This window comes from Sylvia atricapilla, chromosome 11 (genome assembly GCF_009819655.1).
Source record: "Sylvia atricapilla isolate bSylAtr1 chromosome 11, bSylAtr1.pri, whole genome shotgun sequence".
In the NCBI taxonomy this organism is placed as follows: domain Eukaryota; kingdom Metazoa; phylum Chordata; class Aves; order Passeriformes; family Sylviidae; genus Sylvia; species Sylvia atricapilla.
The window spans coordinates 21,656,645-21,672,822 of NC_089150.1; the positions used below are offsets into that span (position 1 = coordinate 21,656,645).

General features: G+C 53.4%; 1 protein-coding gene across 1 annotated transcript; it reads right to left on the reverse strand.

The window, feature by feature from the left end:
- Positions 1 to 4,867: 4,867 nt before the first annotated feature.
- On the reverse strand, positions 4,868 to 14,238 carry LOC136366197 (uncharacterized). Its single transcript, XM_066327095.1, has 10 exons — positions 13,905 to 14,238; positions 13,342 to 13,599; positions 12,902 to 13,183; positions 12,523 to 12,807; positions 12,322 to 12,418; positions 12,104 to 12,158; positions 7,978 to 8,011; positions 6,587 to 6,901; positions 5,769 to 6,053; positions 4,868 to 5,674 (listed from the first exon to the last, which is right to left on the reverse strand). The coding sequence occupies exons 1-10, from the start codon at positions 14,236 to 14,238 to the stop codon at positions 5,145 to 5,147; spliced, it is 2,475 nt and encodes an 824-aa protein (XP_066183192.1). The 3' UTR covers positions 4,868 to 5,144.
- Between the last annotated feature and the right edge of the window lie 1,940 nt (positions 14,239 to 16,178).

Consider the following 16,178-nt stretch of genomic DNA (forward strand, 5'->3'; position numbering starts at 1 on the left):
GAGGCAAACTGTCACCTCCAGGGGCAAGAGCCCTTGGTGCCAGGCTTCCATGGCAGAACTGCTTCCTCCATCTCTCTGCTGTTCCATGCCATGCTGCCTTTAGGTCTGGGGGAAAAAGCCTTTAAAACATCAGACACAACCCAGTTGCACAGGCACAGATTCACAGGAACAGCAGTCCCAGTACAGACTGTTGGGAGTGGGTAGCAAAAGTGAAGCAAAAGTCAAGGGAACATTCCGAGAGCTGTATGGACCATGGACATGGGTCTGCCCTGGTGGAAGGTGTTGTGGTGTGTGGGGCTGAGTGATTCTAGTTGCCAGGTAAAATAAGCATGCCACAGGTTCAGACACAAGGGCTGAACAGAAAAAAAGTCAAAACAATACAAACAAAATCATCAGGAAAAGGGCTGAACTGAGGTAAATAGTAATGGCAAAGGATTAATAGAATCCACATGGATCCACATGGATTCCTGGACCTTCTTTCTCTGCTATGTGTGATGTTTGTCTGGTAACTTGCTGTGGTCTTGAGCATAGAGTTTAAGAGCTTCTTCTTTTACCTTCAGCAAAGCCCAAAAGGGCAATTAGAGCAATTAGGGATCAAGCTGGCTGGAATAATTTGCTAGACTATTTTAGTGTGTATACCCCAATTTCTATACTGGAGGGATAAATAGGAAGAGTGTCTATTTAGTCTCTATCTTCAAGAGAGAAATTATCTCTTGTCCAATTTTGAGATGATTATTAAAATTTGAAGCATGTTTACAAAAGCAAAAATCTGGAACAAGTCATTTTGCAGCATGACTGAAACAGTTTCTGCATCCTTTCCCAGTCACCCAGTTCTGGGATCATGCTGCAGACAGCTCATGTGAGCAACAAGTATCAGCCCTGCAGCTCTGGGGGAGATTTCAAGAGGACAAGAAATAACAAAACAGATAAGGAAATAAAGATATGTGTAATTAGCCAAGGATGGATGGGCTTCCAAAATTCAGGCCAGAATTAACTAACTTCAGATTATTTGTAGGAAACAAATGACAGAGAGATGGCTCTCCCTCTTATCTAAATATGTTTGCTCCATAAAGGAAGTGTCTTGGAAAGAATGATTTAGGTTTCCCTGTCATAAACTGTGGATGCAAATGTACTTTCCACTCTGCTGAACTACTGTGGAAAGCAGAAGGGAAGGTGGTAATTCATTTTTGCAGACCAGTACAGAGGTAGGCATTGCTAAAGAGGGTGATGGAGAAATTGCCAAAGACAGGAAAGCTTAACAAGCAGGTCTGGAAGAACTGACATCAGGTGAAAAGTTTAACAGCTTGCTGGCACAGATGTGCATGGTGTCTCTCCCATATGAGGAGTAGTGGGGGGGTCACCTTCTTCCTTCCATGTGCTCTGGAAAACTGTATCAGGTCATTTGACCAGAGCATGCAAAATGAGGAAGGATTAACCCCTCTCCCTTGGCTTTAGCTCCTTCTCTCTAAAATAGGGCTCCAAATATCCCCTCCCTCTACAGGGCTGAAAAAAGATGCTGTGAAACCTGTGCTGCGTGCCATAACCAGAAGGATTTGATAGTATTTAAAAATTACCATGGATGCAGGAGGTAAGACTTGAGTTGCCCACTACGAGTGAAAAGAAAGAACCACTTAGTCACAATTGCTCTTTGCTTCTCAGCTTGGTCCAGCTGAAGGAAGTCCTGAGAAAACATTTTTTCCAAGAAAGGTTACTAAAGCTGACAGTCTTCATCTGCATTGTAACTTCCACTGGAATACTGAGAGAGGGATCTGGAATACATACGCACTCCTGGGATCAGGAGGTTTTTAATGGCTAATGCATTTTCTGCAGATGTACCAAGTCTCATGTGACATATGTATACTCCACATGGATCTTAATTGGAGTATAACTGAAAGGTTGCTGCGCCTCTTGGAAAGTGTGTGCCTTGATTGGAAAGTATCTGGGTCTTCAATGCCTTTAAGGGGGAATAGAAAACTTGTATCTATGGCAGAGATATTACCTTTAGGGGTTAATTGGGCAGTAACAACTTAGGCAGGAAAGCATTTTCTGGGGATTAGTGACCATCTAGGAGAAACCAATGGCCTAAGAAACCCCGATTATTGATGTATAGGCCTTGTTCTTACTCAAGGTCCTTAGCTGGGCTGTAGGGTATGGCTGGATCGGAGTCCAAATACCCGTTCAAAGGTGCCCTCTGACCCCTGAGGAGTTTGTGCCTGGTTTGCAGCCAGCTGCAAATAAACTGGTACTGCTGAGGTTCTGAAAGCATTCAGAGACCCATGTTTAAATGAGGGATAAAAGGTTCACAGATTAGGTAAGCTTTAATCTTTTCAGTTTATAATATCCATCAATTAATTCACAATAAAGGCTTTACCCTGGAGCTCATTAGCAGTAGTTTTGCTGGTGTCAGTCCCCAAAGATGATAGTATCTCGGCATCTCAGATTTCTGCTTGGCATATCCACTAGCAAAAGATGTTTTTCTCAAAAGAAGTGGAAATTGCAGGAGAACCCACCCAAACAGGGGGATTTGATTGCTTTGGTATGAAATTTGGTGAAATGAATAAAATGTAAGAGATTCCCATTTTCTTACAGTCTGTCATTTGTTAAAAAAGTTGTACTGTTTCAAATGTTATGCCAGTTGTAGCCTGTCTGTTAAGAAAATTATGCTGTTTGTACCCTCAAAAATCTTATTCCAAGTTGTATACCCCCTCTAAAACCCCGGGTTCCCTTCCCCTTCTGTCGGGCTAGGCTGTCGCCATTCCCGCTGGCTCCTTGAATTGCTGGCCCCGCCTAATAGGAAAATCCAAAAACTTCCGTGATGCACCGCTCCAAAACCGAAGTTGCCGGCAAACGGATCCAAAAGCTGCGACCCAGCACAAAATCCAGATAAAAAGGAGACACTACAACAACGAGAAGACCCTCAGCTACCTAGGGACTGAATTCTGCTTCTGCCGCCTCGCCGTGACCAAAAGAGACTGGGGAACAGTGACACCCCTAGACCACCCGAGCCCAGTCGAGTTCCTGGGGATTCCCGCGAGGCCGGAACTCCCGACTCTGCAGCGAGAGCAGCAGATTCGTCTGACACCTCCTCAGCGGTGGCCCGAACGAGAACGGGAGCGACAGGAGCGGGAAGAACGACAGGAGCGGCGACGGCGCAGGCGACCCCTCGAGTTTCCCCTTGAAACAGCTGACTACTAAAGGCTTTTCAAAGGAGCAGGTCTCCTGGCCCATTTATAACATTTGGGAGTTAAAATTTTCGGTAGCTTTATACACACACGTTGTGTACATACACATAGGTATGTGCATACAGAAAGAGGGAAACAGTGCCATGACAATGAGGTCCACAGAGCTCTGATCATTCTGGACCAAATGGTTGGATTATTTCACCGTGTCTCTCTGGCTTCCCCAGACAGGTGATGCAGCTTTGGGCTATTTAAGCAGGCCTGACAATCGCAAACATCTTCCTCGTTTTTTGCCTTTATCTTGAAATCTGCAGCTGAGGCAGGAAACGCCTTGGGCTCAGGCCCGGCTCTTCAGCGCTGGGCCAGGCTGAGGGCTGGAGCGGGCCCACGCGGGACCGGCGGGGAGCCGCCGCGAGCGCTGGGAAGCGCAGGCCGGGCTCCGGACGGGGCCGAGCGCAGGGACAGGGACACGGACACGGACACGGACACGGACACGGACACGGACACGGACACGGACACGGACCGGACCGGACCGGACCGGACCGGACCGGACCGGACCGGACCAGCCCCGCCGCGCGCGCCCCGCGCCCGCCCGGTGACCGGTGACGTGTGAGGAGCACGAACGGCATTGGCCAACGCGCCGCCGCACAGCCAATGGAAGCGCGAGGTGGGCGGGGCAGAGGCGCCGGGATCTACCGGGCACTAGGTGACGTCAGGGGCAGCGCGGGTCGCCATTGGTGCGGGCTCGGGCGGTGGGCGGGGCCCCGAGCGGCCCGCCGTGAGCGCCGCGGGGAACGTGCCGTAGCCTTTGAAGGGGCCCAGGGCCGGAACAAGTGGGTGTGCCTGAGAGAGACTGTGACCCTGTGGAGACATTGCGCTGGAGCAGGTTCGTGGCAGAACTTGTCACCCTGAGGGGAATCCACACTGGAGCAACACGTTCCTGAAGGAGTGACCCCACAGAAGGGACCCGCGCTGGAGCAGTCTGTGAAGAACTGCAGCCCATGGAAAGGACCCAGGCTGGAGCAGTTTGTGGAAGACTATCTCCTGCGGGTGGGACTGGAGCCAGGGTGAGGAGGAAGGAGCAATGGGCAATACATAGTGAACTGATGACAATCCTCATTCCACATCCTGCTGTGGGGTGTGTTGCTCAGTCTCCCAGAGCATCAGCATGGCTCTTTCATGGCTCTCAGGCACAGTGGAAGGTAACAATCCCCCATCCTTCCAGCTTTTACAGAGACAGGAGGCAGACATGGGGGCAGAAGTCAGAAGTGGAGGAGATCCTGGTCTAAAACCATTCTGAACTGAACAGCCCTGGAGATGGAGCTGCTCAATGTACTAAAAATGTGTCAGGGGTGTCACTTGGCTCCTCCTTTCCCTTTCTCTCCCCAGTGAAAGAGCTCACATCCCTCCAGCTCTCCCTGACTTGTGGCCTGCTCCATCCCACATCTCAGTCAGCAGCCCCACAGTGGTCTGGCCTCGGGTTGTAATTGCCTTGTCAGGAACAGACACCGGCCATGGAGAGATGTGGGAGAGGCTGTCAGAGGACTGGATTCTTCTGACATGCCAGGTGGAGCCCAACCAGAGTCCAGGAGAAGGAAGAGTCTCTGGCTGCAATATGGAGTCTCTGTAGTGCGCTGAGAAAAGCTCCTGAGCAGGAAGAAGGGTGAGACACACAGGAGCCACATGCGTCAGGGGAAGTCTGTAGCTGTTTAATGTGGTGGTTTTCCAGAACAAAACCTCGTCGATGCTGATGCGTCAGGGGTGAGACATGAAGTAAGAAGGGAGAGCAAGCAGTTGTTGCTGTGTGGGCAACCAGGTCTCAAATGGTGAATTCCTGGGTCTCCCATGCAGCCCCATTACCCTTCCTGCAAAGGGTATGTGTGAGCTGTGATGGCAGTCAGGGAGTTCATCCCTTCAGAGCTGCTGCAGCTGCAGCCCCTGGACCGACCTACATGCCCAGAAATCTTACAGCAGGTGCTGGGAGGGAGAGCTCACCTGTGCTTCCACCACCAAAATCCCCCAGCAGAGGCTGTGGCCACAAGAAGCAGCATCGCGATGGTGATGCCGATGGTTGGAGCTGTGCTGTGGTTTTCTGGGATGGAGGGAAGAGGGTGACTGTGTGAAGGTGGCAGTGCCAGCCAGGAGCTGCCCCTCACAGAGGCAGTGGCCGCTCTCTGCAGCCTGCACCCCGTCCCCACGGCGGCACGTACCCCAGGGGACGAGAAGGCTGCGGGTGCCCAGGCTCTGGTGGCGCACACGGCAGACATAGCTGTGCCCATCGCGGGGGGCCACGGCCAGGACACTGCGGAGCTGGTACGTGAGGTCAGCGTTGGGCAGGGTGGCGCTGGTGCTGAGCGCCGGGCCCGGAGGCACCTCCTGCCCATCCCGCAGCCAGGCCACGCTGATGGGCCGGGGGTAGAAGCCAGTGACGTGGCAAACCAGCAGCAGCTGCTCTAGGCTGGGGGTGCGGGCGAAGACCGTGGCCACAGGCAGCTCTGGGGAGTGGGAGCAAAGGTGTGGGGCAAGTCCGGGGGGGCACGGCGGGGCCCCAGTGTGCGGGTGGCTGTTGCAGGGTCGGGGTGGGCTCACCTTGTCTCTCCAGGATTTCCCTCCCGTACCTCTTCAGGGCGAGGAAGTTGCTCTGGCATACCCAGACGGAGAGAAGGTGCTTCAGGAGCACTCTGACAGACCTCTGCTTGTTGAGTCTGTTGGTGACCATCTCTGCCACGTGGGATGGCTGCTGGGCCTCCCAGAGCTGTTTATCTACGTCAAAAGCTACGAGGTCTCTGCCACCCCAGCCGACATTCAGGAAGCCCTGGCTTGTTGTATTGGGGTACAGCACACAGCCTGCACGGAACTGGACCACCAACGGGTCTGTCAAGGGCAAAGCCAGTGGAGAGGTCCATGAGTGTATGAGACATGGGTGGCAGGAGGTGGGGTGTGGCTGAGAGATATAGGGAAAAGCAGGGTGCAATGGGCACAGGGGATCAGGCCATGCTTCAGGAGACCCCAAACACCCTGCAAGCCCTCAGGCCCTCTGGAAAAATGGAGTGGATACTGGCATGGGGTGCTTGCTTAAAGAGAATTCTGTCCCCCAAAATATTTGCCCCCAAATTTTCTCTTCCATGATCTTTGCTGTGTCAATCCTGCAGTTCCAGTACATCTGGTGGCAGCTCTCTGACACACAGAGGGGTTCCTTGTGTCAGATGGCAGGAGCTCTGAAGGGTATTTCTGGTCTGCTGCCCTCCCCACTCCTGTTAGTCATGTGCCCCAGCAGCTGCAGGCTTTCCGGAGCTGTTGCATTCTGTGAGACCCACCCCCTAGATGCCATCCTGTTGGGGAGGAGGCCACAGCCAGAACCTGGGGAGAAGGACTAGGGCTCTGGCAGGGCTCGCTGCTGTACTCACAGTGCTGTTCTGTCTGCTGGACTGTGTCGTGCGCAAATCGGATGATATTGCGCAGAGCGATTTTGTACTGGGACATAATCTTTTCTGCGTCATCTTCAGCTGCAGCCTGGCTGACCCAGGGCCAGTAGAAGTGGACGCTCCAGTTGGCAGGATGCAGTGCTAAGACGGGTATGTCCCCTACAAGTGCCACGCATGACACCTCAGCAGAGCTGATGTTGGCAAAGAAGCCAGTCAGGAGGTACTGGATAACCTGTGGCTCTGCTAGGAGAGAGGATGGAGACAGGAAAGGGTGCAGGAAGGAGATGAGTGGAGGTGCTAAAGGGGAAACAGGAAGTGGAGGTGCTGGAGGGGAAACAGGGGATTCAGACTAGATAATAACAAATCTTTTATGTGAGAGGTAGTGAGACACTGGCATATGTTACCCAGACGTATGGTGAATGCCTCAGCCCTGGAAACATTCAAGGCCAGGTTGTTTGGGCTCTAAGCAGGGAAGGAGTCCCTGCCTCTGGCAGAGGGGTTGGACTGAACAGCCTTTAAAGGTCCTTTTCACCCCAAGTCATTCTGTGCTTCTATGATCCTATGCTCTTCACCCTGCTCAGAGCTGCTTTCCTATCTGAACTTCCTCTGACTTCACTGCTCTTTTTCCTTCTCTATTTTACTTTCAATGAAGTGGTTGTCTGCTGCAGAAGATTTTAGGCATTTTAACCCTTCCCTTCCATGCCTCCCTCCCAGCTAGAGCTGCTGACTGTGCAGAGTAGGTGAAGAGGCACCTTGCTGCTCGTTTGGGGTGATGTTTCTCCCCAGGAGAAGCACCTGTGCCAGGACCTGTATCTGCCAAAGACCTGGATGTGGTACAGAGGATAGAGAATGGTTGGAAGGAAAGGGCATTTTGTCCAGGCTTGGGGCTCCATGATAGGGCCAGAACACCAGCCCAGCCCAGAGATCAGTCCTGCCTTTCTGTGTCTGATGCTGCCTGCCCTGGAAGCATAAGGTCTCATAGGGCTGTGGAAACACTCTCTGTGTGACAGCAGTGCCCGAAACACCCTCTGGCAGGTGCAGCTCCCTAACAAACGAGGGGCTGCTGTAAGGGGCCCTCAGCACCATGTGGAGCTGAGATCTGCCTGGCACCCACGGGCTCCCTGCAGGGGAGGACATCCTGCAGGGAAACCCAACACCCGAGGCCCGTTTTGGGACCACTGTTGTTTCTTCTGCTCGTGTGCCCAAGGCTCAGTGTTGGAGCTGGCGGGGAGAAGTCCTGAGCTGGAGGCAGGAGCAGAGAGGGCGGTCAGGGCCAAGCCTGTCTGGGTGGTGACGGTGGGACGCGGCCCTCTGATGCTGGCCATCATCCGCCCCCCTTCCGGCCCCGAGCCCGGCCGTGCCCCGGAGCGAACCTGTGCGCTCCTCTGACAGCGGGGGACAGAACGGCTGCGGACAGCCAGGGCTCCCACTTACCCTCTGGGTCTGCCCACATCCCAGGGAGGAGGATCGGGAGGAAGAGGAAAAGGAGCAGGTGAGGGGGCTGCATGGTGCATGCGGCGAGGCGGAAGAAGCAGCAGCAGTGCCTGTGGGATGCCGAGCTTCAACCCAGCCCAGCAGTCACTGCGGCTCCAGCGATTGGAGAGGCAATGTGTCAGGGAGGGGACACGGGGCCCGGGGTGAGGGCTGGGGACGTGTGGGAGGGACAAAAGCTGAAATAGGGGCTTGAGCCTCAAGTACCAGGCTGGGGCTGGGAAAAGCCCAGCCAGAAGGAGAAGACAGGGGAAAAGAGTCCCAGGAAACAGAACTGTTATAAATGACTATGACAAAGTTGGCTTTTCACAAGAGGTGTGCTATAACTTTGTGGTAAGGATATAAGTTTTATTTCTGATGTTAGTAAAGGAAATTAGGCATAGTGGTAGTACTGATATAGTGTACTTAAACTGTCTGTTTGGCCAGGATAACATCCAGTGAACATGTAAAGAAGACTCTGCTATTGATACACCAGCTATCAGCATCTCCCATCTGAAGAAACCACGGGCCAAGGCCCGAGCTGGAGGTGATGATGAAGACACAGCCCAGAAACACAAATGCTCTAAAAAGGCGGACCCAAGAAGGGGCCATGCAAAACAGTCCCTGGAATATGGAAACTAGTTTATGGAAAAATATGAATATTCAACAGACTGATACAACAGAAAGGGTATTTAAAGAAAGCCTGTGAAAGAGCAATTTGTGGACTTGGCTAAATGCCAAGTCACCCGGCCGGCCATACTTTGCTTTTTTTCTTTATCTCCTAATTGTCTTATCTTTTATTAAACCAATTTCTTAAAATCTACATAAAAAGTGAATCTTGTTTTTCACAGAACTATGAAAAAAGATATTCACGCTGGGTTCTCCTGACTCCCCATCCTCACCAATATGACGTTGTCCTATCCCTGTTCTTGTGGGATGCATCAGCACCAGTGCAGGTGACGATGGTTTTTGGATTTCAGACCTGACTAAAGAAAGATGGTTTCTGTCCTCTCAACCTCTACACAAGGAGAAGGGATACTTTGGGCCATCCCCTCCCACTCCTGTCACCTCCAGCTCAGGTTGCTCCTGCATCACTTACCTCATTCTGGGGATGGGGCTCCTGGGAGGAAGTGACAAGCTGTTCCACCTAGTCCCAAGCCATAGGACATGGCTGAAGAGCCCCAACTCTGTTCTAAACACCTGGGGGTGAGCCTGGCAACTCCCTTTTCCTTCCCACCAGCTTTGGTGAGGAATCCGGTCCCCAAGACCTCCCTGTGCCTGGGAACAGAAATGCTGGGAGCCATCTCCCTGCTCTGTCCCCAGTGACAACAGTGTCCAGGGCTGCAGGGACCATGGGGTGACCAGAGTCAGCCTCTTCCCCACAATGTTCCCAATCCACCACTCCTCCCTGGCTCCTCCCCTCAACCTGCAGTTTCTCTCCCCCTTTTTTGGGTGGTGCCTGCATTGGGGGTGTAGGCAGAACCAAAACCACAACCAAGGGTGAGTCTGAGGGCTGCACCTTGGTGGCATCTCAATACTGCCATATTTTGCTTCCATGGAGCTGTCCCAGAGAGAAGTAGGGATGCTGTGGCAGCCTGATAAGCCCAGAAGTGACACCAGCTTCCCCAGCAGCATGACACAGGGGGATGACACAGGGGATGTCCAGCTATGCCACTGCAAGGTCCACTTCCCTCCCACTAGTCCTAGACCTGGAGGACAGTGTTTGGCTGTCAGCATGGCAAAGCACAGCCATGGAGCAGCCAGGGAGGGAAGAGACAAGGGAGCTTCTGTCTGCAGTCCTGTGAGGTGATCACTTGTCCCCATGGTCTCCCCTGAGATGACTGCTGGTCATTTTGTGCTGAGCAGCTGAGAGGCCGTTCCCAGCCCTCTGTCCTATGAAGGTGCATGTGACACTATCTGTCTCTGAGTTCTCACAGGACAGGAGCAGGCATCTGGCTTGTGCGGGTGGTCGCAATGTGTTCAGCCCCCTCAGAAATTCCTCCAGACGTCTCCCACTGATGCAGTAAATCTGCTTGAAAGTTCTGCTTTGCCTTTCCACTTCTCTATTGAATGTACTTCTCATGTTCGGAGTTTTTTTCACTTCCTTTTTTTGTTCACTACTTCTTCCTCTTTCATAGTCAGTTCTCTGGTCTGAAATGACCTGAGGGGACAGGGGGTTCTTGGTCCATACAGACCATTGGTCCTCAGAGTCCTCTCAAGTGACCACGGACCTCAGAGTCACCCCCAGATTACCACTGGGGTAATCCACAGTTCCCTTAGGTGACATTGGTCCTTACAGTCCTCTCAAGTGATTCCTGATTCTCACTTTCCCCCTACCCTAGAGAACTATAGGTCTTTGAAGTTCTCATGTGGCCACTGGTCCTCAGTGATCCCACGAGTGACACTGGTCTTTGCAATCTCCCCTGAGGTGAAGGCTGCAACCCCCCAAGCCATGCCTGGGTGAGTTGGGGTGGGGTGGACAGGGATGCAGTGCCTCTGGGTGCCAGGGTGGGTGGGTGAGCGGCAGCAACCGCTGCACTGGGCTGGGCTGAGGTGCCTTAAGAACCCTCTCAAAATGCCTGGGTGGGGTGTGTTATTGTAAAGTCTCTTAGAGGATGTGAGCAAACACTTACAGACACCCCCCCTGGTACCAGGTGTTTGTGGGTGTGGTGCTGTAGGGTCTCTTGGGAGGTCATTCACATGAACAGCTTTCCTCAACATGTTTCCTCACTGGCAGCACCTGCTCTCCAGGTCTGCCTGGTCCTGTGAGTGCTGCAGGATGTTCCACTCTGCTTGGGAGAGGAATTGCCCCAATTGCCCTGTGGGTGCCAAGGCTGCAGGAGGCATGGCCATTCCAAAGAGTTTCATCTGTCTGTCCCAATTCAGCAGGAGCTGGGAGAAGCTTGGTGTCCCTTGTCTTGCAGCGAGGTGCTTGAGTCCTGTGATGCCCACAGGTGACTCTGGCTGCTTGGGAAATGTAGTCCTCACCCCAACATTGTGGTTTCCAGGTTCTGGCCATGGAGAACCAGCATTATTGCATTTGTGGTGGATATGGCCACAAGCCAGCCAGGTTTTCTGGTTTGCACATGGCTGCCAGACTTATCCTGGGAAACTTTGCAGGGAGTTGTCCAGTGAAACCAAACCTTTTGAAGCTACATGTTCAAGTTGATTGGGAGCATGAACTCTGTGCCTTCCTCTGTGTGTGTGAACTCTGCTATCTTTGATGGGACATGGGCTTCTTTTTTCTCCTTTATTAGGAGCCTTGGGGTCACCTTACCCCATGTGCACAGTTGCTTATTTCCATGCAATATGTGAGAACATGTTCATATATGCACAGGCACACATGTACTGCTTTTCCCCCATGCCTTGGTGCTTTCTGCAATTAGTGCCAATAATTCAGCAGTGTTTCAGCTTTCATACAAAACCTCTCCAAGCCCATTCAACTGCTAAGGAAAGGCACATGATCTTAGTGAAAATATGAATGGTTTACTTTCATTTCATACACATCTGCAGCTCCCACACATTACATCAGAATTTCAGTGTTACTCAGCACTTTGTAAAGCCACTTCTGGCCAGGTTTTATTAGTCTATGTTGAACAGTTCAGTCTCAGCACAAATATTTCTGGAATATAGTTAATAAAGGCAATTTTTAGGAAAAAAATATACCAGAAAATGACAGTAGAAGAAGACAGCTTTCCAGCCTCTGACAAAACTGTTACTGAAGCAGAACCAGGAGAATTTGCCATTGGGCATTGAGGTGCCCTAGAGCATCAGTGGGTGGACTGGCCATTGCCACAAGCTAAGAGATGATCATCTGTAACAAGTGAGGAGGTCTCAGACTTGAATTTGTGTCTCTTTAGAAAAGTCAAGTGAGTCAAAAGCTCAGGCTTCTCTTCCAGGTTTCTCTTGTGCAACTCTGATTCGAGTTAGTCTTGCAACTGGCAATACCTAGAACTTAGCTGAAGCAGAATGGTTGCTGTGAAGGCAGTGGGACAGAATAGGGACTGTTGGATCCCTTCTGAGTTAAGCTTCTTTGCTCAGGATGGAGTTCCTGGACTCTGATTCCTCCATCTGCTGGTGCTTTCTGAAATGAGAAGAGGACAGCTGGATGCTCCATGGCAGAGCCCTTGGGGGAGTGCAGACAGCATCTGTCAGGGCTAAAGGAAGACCTTTTCTGCTCAGTGCAGAAATCCCCTGGGCATTTCCTCCCCTCTCATTGCTGCTCCGTGGGGCAGAGAGGGACTCACCTTTGTCTCCACACCCAAACCACCAAGGTGGCAGCTATGGCCATGGCTGCAAGCAGCCCGGCCGTGAGCCCTGTGATCAGCACCACTTCTGAGTTCCCTGGGAAACATAAGGAGAAACTGTCATGAACTTTCTGGGGTTTGCTCCAGCTTGTGGGGCAGGGTGGCTCAGGACCCCCATCTGATCCCCACGGCGGCACGTACCCCAGGGGACGAGAAGGCTGCGGGTGCCCAGGCTCTGGTGGCGCACACGGCAGACATAGCTGTGCCCATCACGGGGGGCCACGGCCAGGACACTGCGGAGCTGGTACGTGAGGTCAGCGTTGGGCAGGGTGGCGCTGGTGCTGAGCGCCGGGCCCGGAGGCACCTCCTGCCCATCCCGCAGCCAGGCCACGCTGATGGGCCGGGGGTAGAAGCCAGTGACATGGCAAACCAGCAGCAGCTGCTCTAGGCTGGGGGTGCGGGCGAAGACCGTGGCCACAGGCAGCTCTGGGGAGTGGGAGCAAAGGTGTGGGGCAAGTCCGGGGGGGCACGGCGGGGCCCCAGTGTGCGGGTGGCTGTTGCAGGGTCGGGGTGGGCTCACCTTGTCTCTCCAGAGCTGCCCTCCCATAGTGCAGGAGCATCTCCATCTCATCAACACAAGTATCATTGAAGAGCATTTCCACCATTTCACTGAAGGCGGTGTAGTTCTGGAGAAATGACTGGACGTACCGTGACAATGTGGTGTTCTGGGAGAGGGTCCAGGTGACATTCTCTGTGCTGAAGCTGAGGAAGTCCTGACCATTGTAACCCACATAGGCAAAGGCCTGGGAGGTTCTGTTGGGGTACAGCACGCAGCCTGCCGTGCACTGAGCCACAAAGGGGTCTGGTGGAGCAGAGAGGGGACAGAGGTTGCATGAGGGGCTGGGGTTGCCTTCCTGCAGCCATGGTCAGTGTCTCCTATACAGCACCAGCACTGACAGATCCTTCCCCACTTCCCAGCTGCTTTTCAGAACAGGCATGCAGTGAAGACTGGGTACTCACAGGGGACGTCCCTTTCCATGGCCCCTTCATTGATCAGATGGTTGAACTTGTGCAAATAGATCTTAATCAGGTTCTCGATGGTGTCCCAGTCAGCTCGGGGCAGGGCTGAGCGCACCCAGGGCTGGCAGAAGTGGATGGACCATGTGTGTTTATCAAGATAACCAAGTTCGATGTCTTCCAGCAGGCCCAGCCCCTCCGTGTCCACAAACGAGGTGTTTTGGAAGGTGGTGGTCTGGAGCAGCCGGATGGTGAAGGAACCTACATGAGACAAGGGTTGACAGGGAGGAAATGGGACTGGGAGAAGAGGACTGAGGAAAGTGGAGGAGCTGAGGGATGGGTCCCTGTGGTTGCATGGATCCATGGGCCCCCCCTAAGCCCCTTACAGCCTTTGCAGCCCCATTTCCCATCCCCTGCATGCATCTGGGGTGGCTGCATCCCTGCTGGGGAGGAGGTAGACAAGAAAGAGTGAGGAAGCAAGTGCCCAAGGTGAGTGGGGAGCAGGAAGCCTCTCTCCTATGGAGTCCCATGGAGGTAGATGTGTATGAGCCAGGGGTCCCACTTACCCTCCGGGTTTGCCCATGTCCCAGAGAGGACGAGGAGGTAGAAGAGGAGGGAGAGAAGGCAGCCGCAAGGGGACTGCATCGTTCCAGCAGCAAGGCCCAGAGTGTGCAGCAGTGGGAGCAGCAGCAGGGAGAATAGACTGTTGGGAGATGTGGCCTCAGATGTCTCCTCAGGCTGGCTCTGCCCGGGCAGCTCAGCTGGTGCTAATGGCCCTGGCAGCCAATGGGGCTGGCACTGAGGTTTAGGGGAGGGCTCTGAGGTTGCCCCATGGAGTGAGCTGGGGCATCCTGAGTATGGCTGTGAGTGCTGGGGGAATTTGACTATGAGTAAAGTCATTCCAGTGCATGCAGGAGTGGTCCCTCATGGCTGCAGCAGCACCTTGACAATCAGGGTGATGTGAGTGAACCGAGTCCTCTGTTCTACACCCCTGTCAGGTGGACATGTCATTTGGCCACACGCTGCATCCGTTGCCCTGATAGGAATGTCCCTGACTTGTGCCTGGCATATCTGGCCCTGCATGGAATGCACATCACCACCTGCTCTGTGCTGCCAGGTGGGTTCACAACAACATGGCTGTTTTCCCCACAGGGCAGGCAAGCCCTCTGCCCACCACAGGGCCTCATGCCTGGCCTCTCTGTGCCCCCAGGCTATGCACTGGTCCCGTGCCTCTTTGTCACCTCCCAACCATCCCGAAGCCCAGCCACTCTGATGGGCCACAGGTACATAAGCCAGTGATGTGGCAAGCCCACAGGAGAGCTGGGCCGTGGCCTTGGAAAGTTCTGAGGGGCAAGAGAGTGAAGGAGAAAAGCTGATGGTAATATCCCTTGACCCCTCAGCACTGCTGGTATCATCCTGGGGAAGGGTCTTCTCAGAGGTGAGGTGATGAGTACACTCAGCCTGGAGCACAGCTGTGGGGTCAGGGATAGCTAGAGGAAGCAGTCCTCCAGGAGCTCTTCTTGGGGTGCAAGAAGTGAAGGGACTAGAACAGCTACTGGAGATCCCCAAGGGGAAGGATAGGCTACAGGGCCTGGAAAGGACTGTTTCCCACTGACAGTCATCAGACTCCTGGAGCAGTGGCAGTTGGCCAGATAGGATCTTCACACTGAGATGGGGATGGGACCCCACCATCAAGCCCATCCCACGGGGTAGCACTGGATGTGCAACTTCCCCCTCTCAACAGAGCTCTATCCATGCCATGGGGCCTGGGAGCTGCCTCTGCTTCCCTGCACCCCACAGTGTAGGGGAGCCTGAACTCTGCCCTAAACACCCCCACAGGGGATGGCCTGAGGGTTCAGCTGCAGCCTGGCAACTCCCTTTTCCTTCCCACCAGCTTTGGTGAGGAGTCCAGTCCTCCTCCCCAAGAGCTCCCTGTGCATGGGAACAGAAATGGTGGGAACCATCCCCCTGCTCTGTTCAAATTGGCAGCAGCGTCCAGTGCTGGAGTGACAATGTGGTGACCAGAGCCAGCCTCACCACACAATGTCCCATATCCACTGCTCCTCCCTCACCTGCAGTTTCTCTCCCCCTTTCCTGGGGGTGCTCATGTTGGGGGCAAAGGCAGAGCTGAAATCACAGCTGCAGGCAAGACTGAGGTGGGGTGCCCTGATAACAACCAAACACAACAGGGGCAGAGGTATCCATGTTGGTATGTGACCCTTCCAAGTACAACTGCAACTAGGTATCACCACTCCATGTCACTATTTCTGGTGTCTCCAGCTGTAGGGACATGGGGAAGGCCCATATGGGGCTGCTGCAGGCTGAGCTCCAGCACCCCATGACACTGAGTCAGCACAGGGACAAAGGCACACCAAACCCCTTCCTTTCCATGGAGCTGTCCCAGAGAGAAGTAGGGATGCTGTGGCCGCCTGATAAGCCCAGAAATGACACCAACTTCCCCAGCAGCATGACACAGGGGATGTCCAGCTATGCCACTGCAAGGTCCACTTCCCTCCCACTAGTCCTAGACCTGGAGGACAGTGTTTGGCTGTCACATGGCAAAGCACAGCCATGGAGCAGCCAGGGAGGGAAGAGACAAGGGAGCTTCTGTCTGCAGTCCTGTGAGGTGATCACTTGTCCCCATGGTGTCTTCTGAGCTAACTGCTGGTCACTTTTTGCTGAGCAGCTGAGAGGCCGTTCCCAGCCCTCTGTCCTGTGAAAGTGCATATGACAAAACTCAACACGCAGTCCCCTCTAGGTCAAGATAAGGTCCAGTGTACACAATCCACTTATATCTGCTCATATGTCATTTCTCACGGTGGAAATAATCACTAGATACA

Excerpts from the sequence above, each read along its gene's own strand:
- LOC136366197 (XM_066327095.1), bottom strand. The coding sequence starts at position 14,238 with ATGACTTTACTCATAGTCAAATTCCCCCAGCACTCACAGCCATACTCA. Across the intron at positions 12,419-12,522 it reads CAGCCTTCTCGTCCCCTGGG|GGAACTCAGAAGTGGTGCTG; the intron begins GTACGTGCCGCC and ends TATGTTTCCCAG. Across the intron at positions 12,159-12,321 it reads GTTTGGGTGTGGAGACAAAG|AAAGCACCAGCAGATGGAGG; the intron begins GTGAGTCCCTCT and ends TTCTCATTTCAG.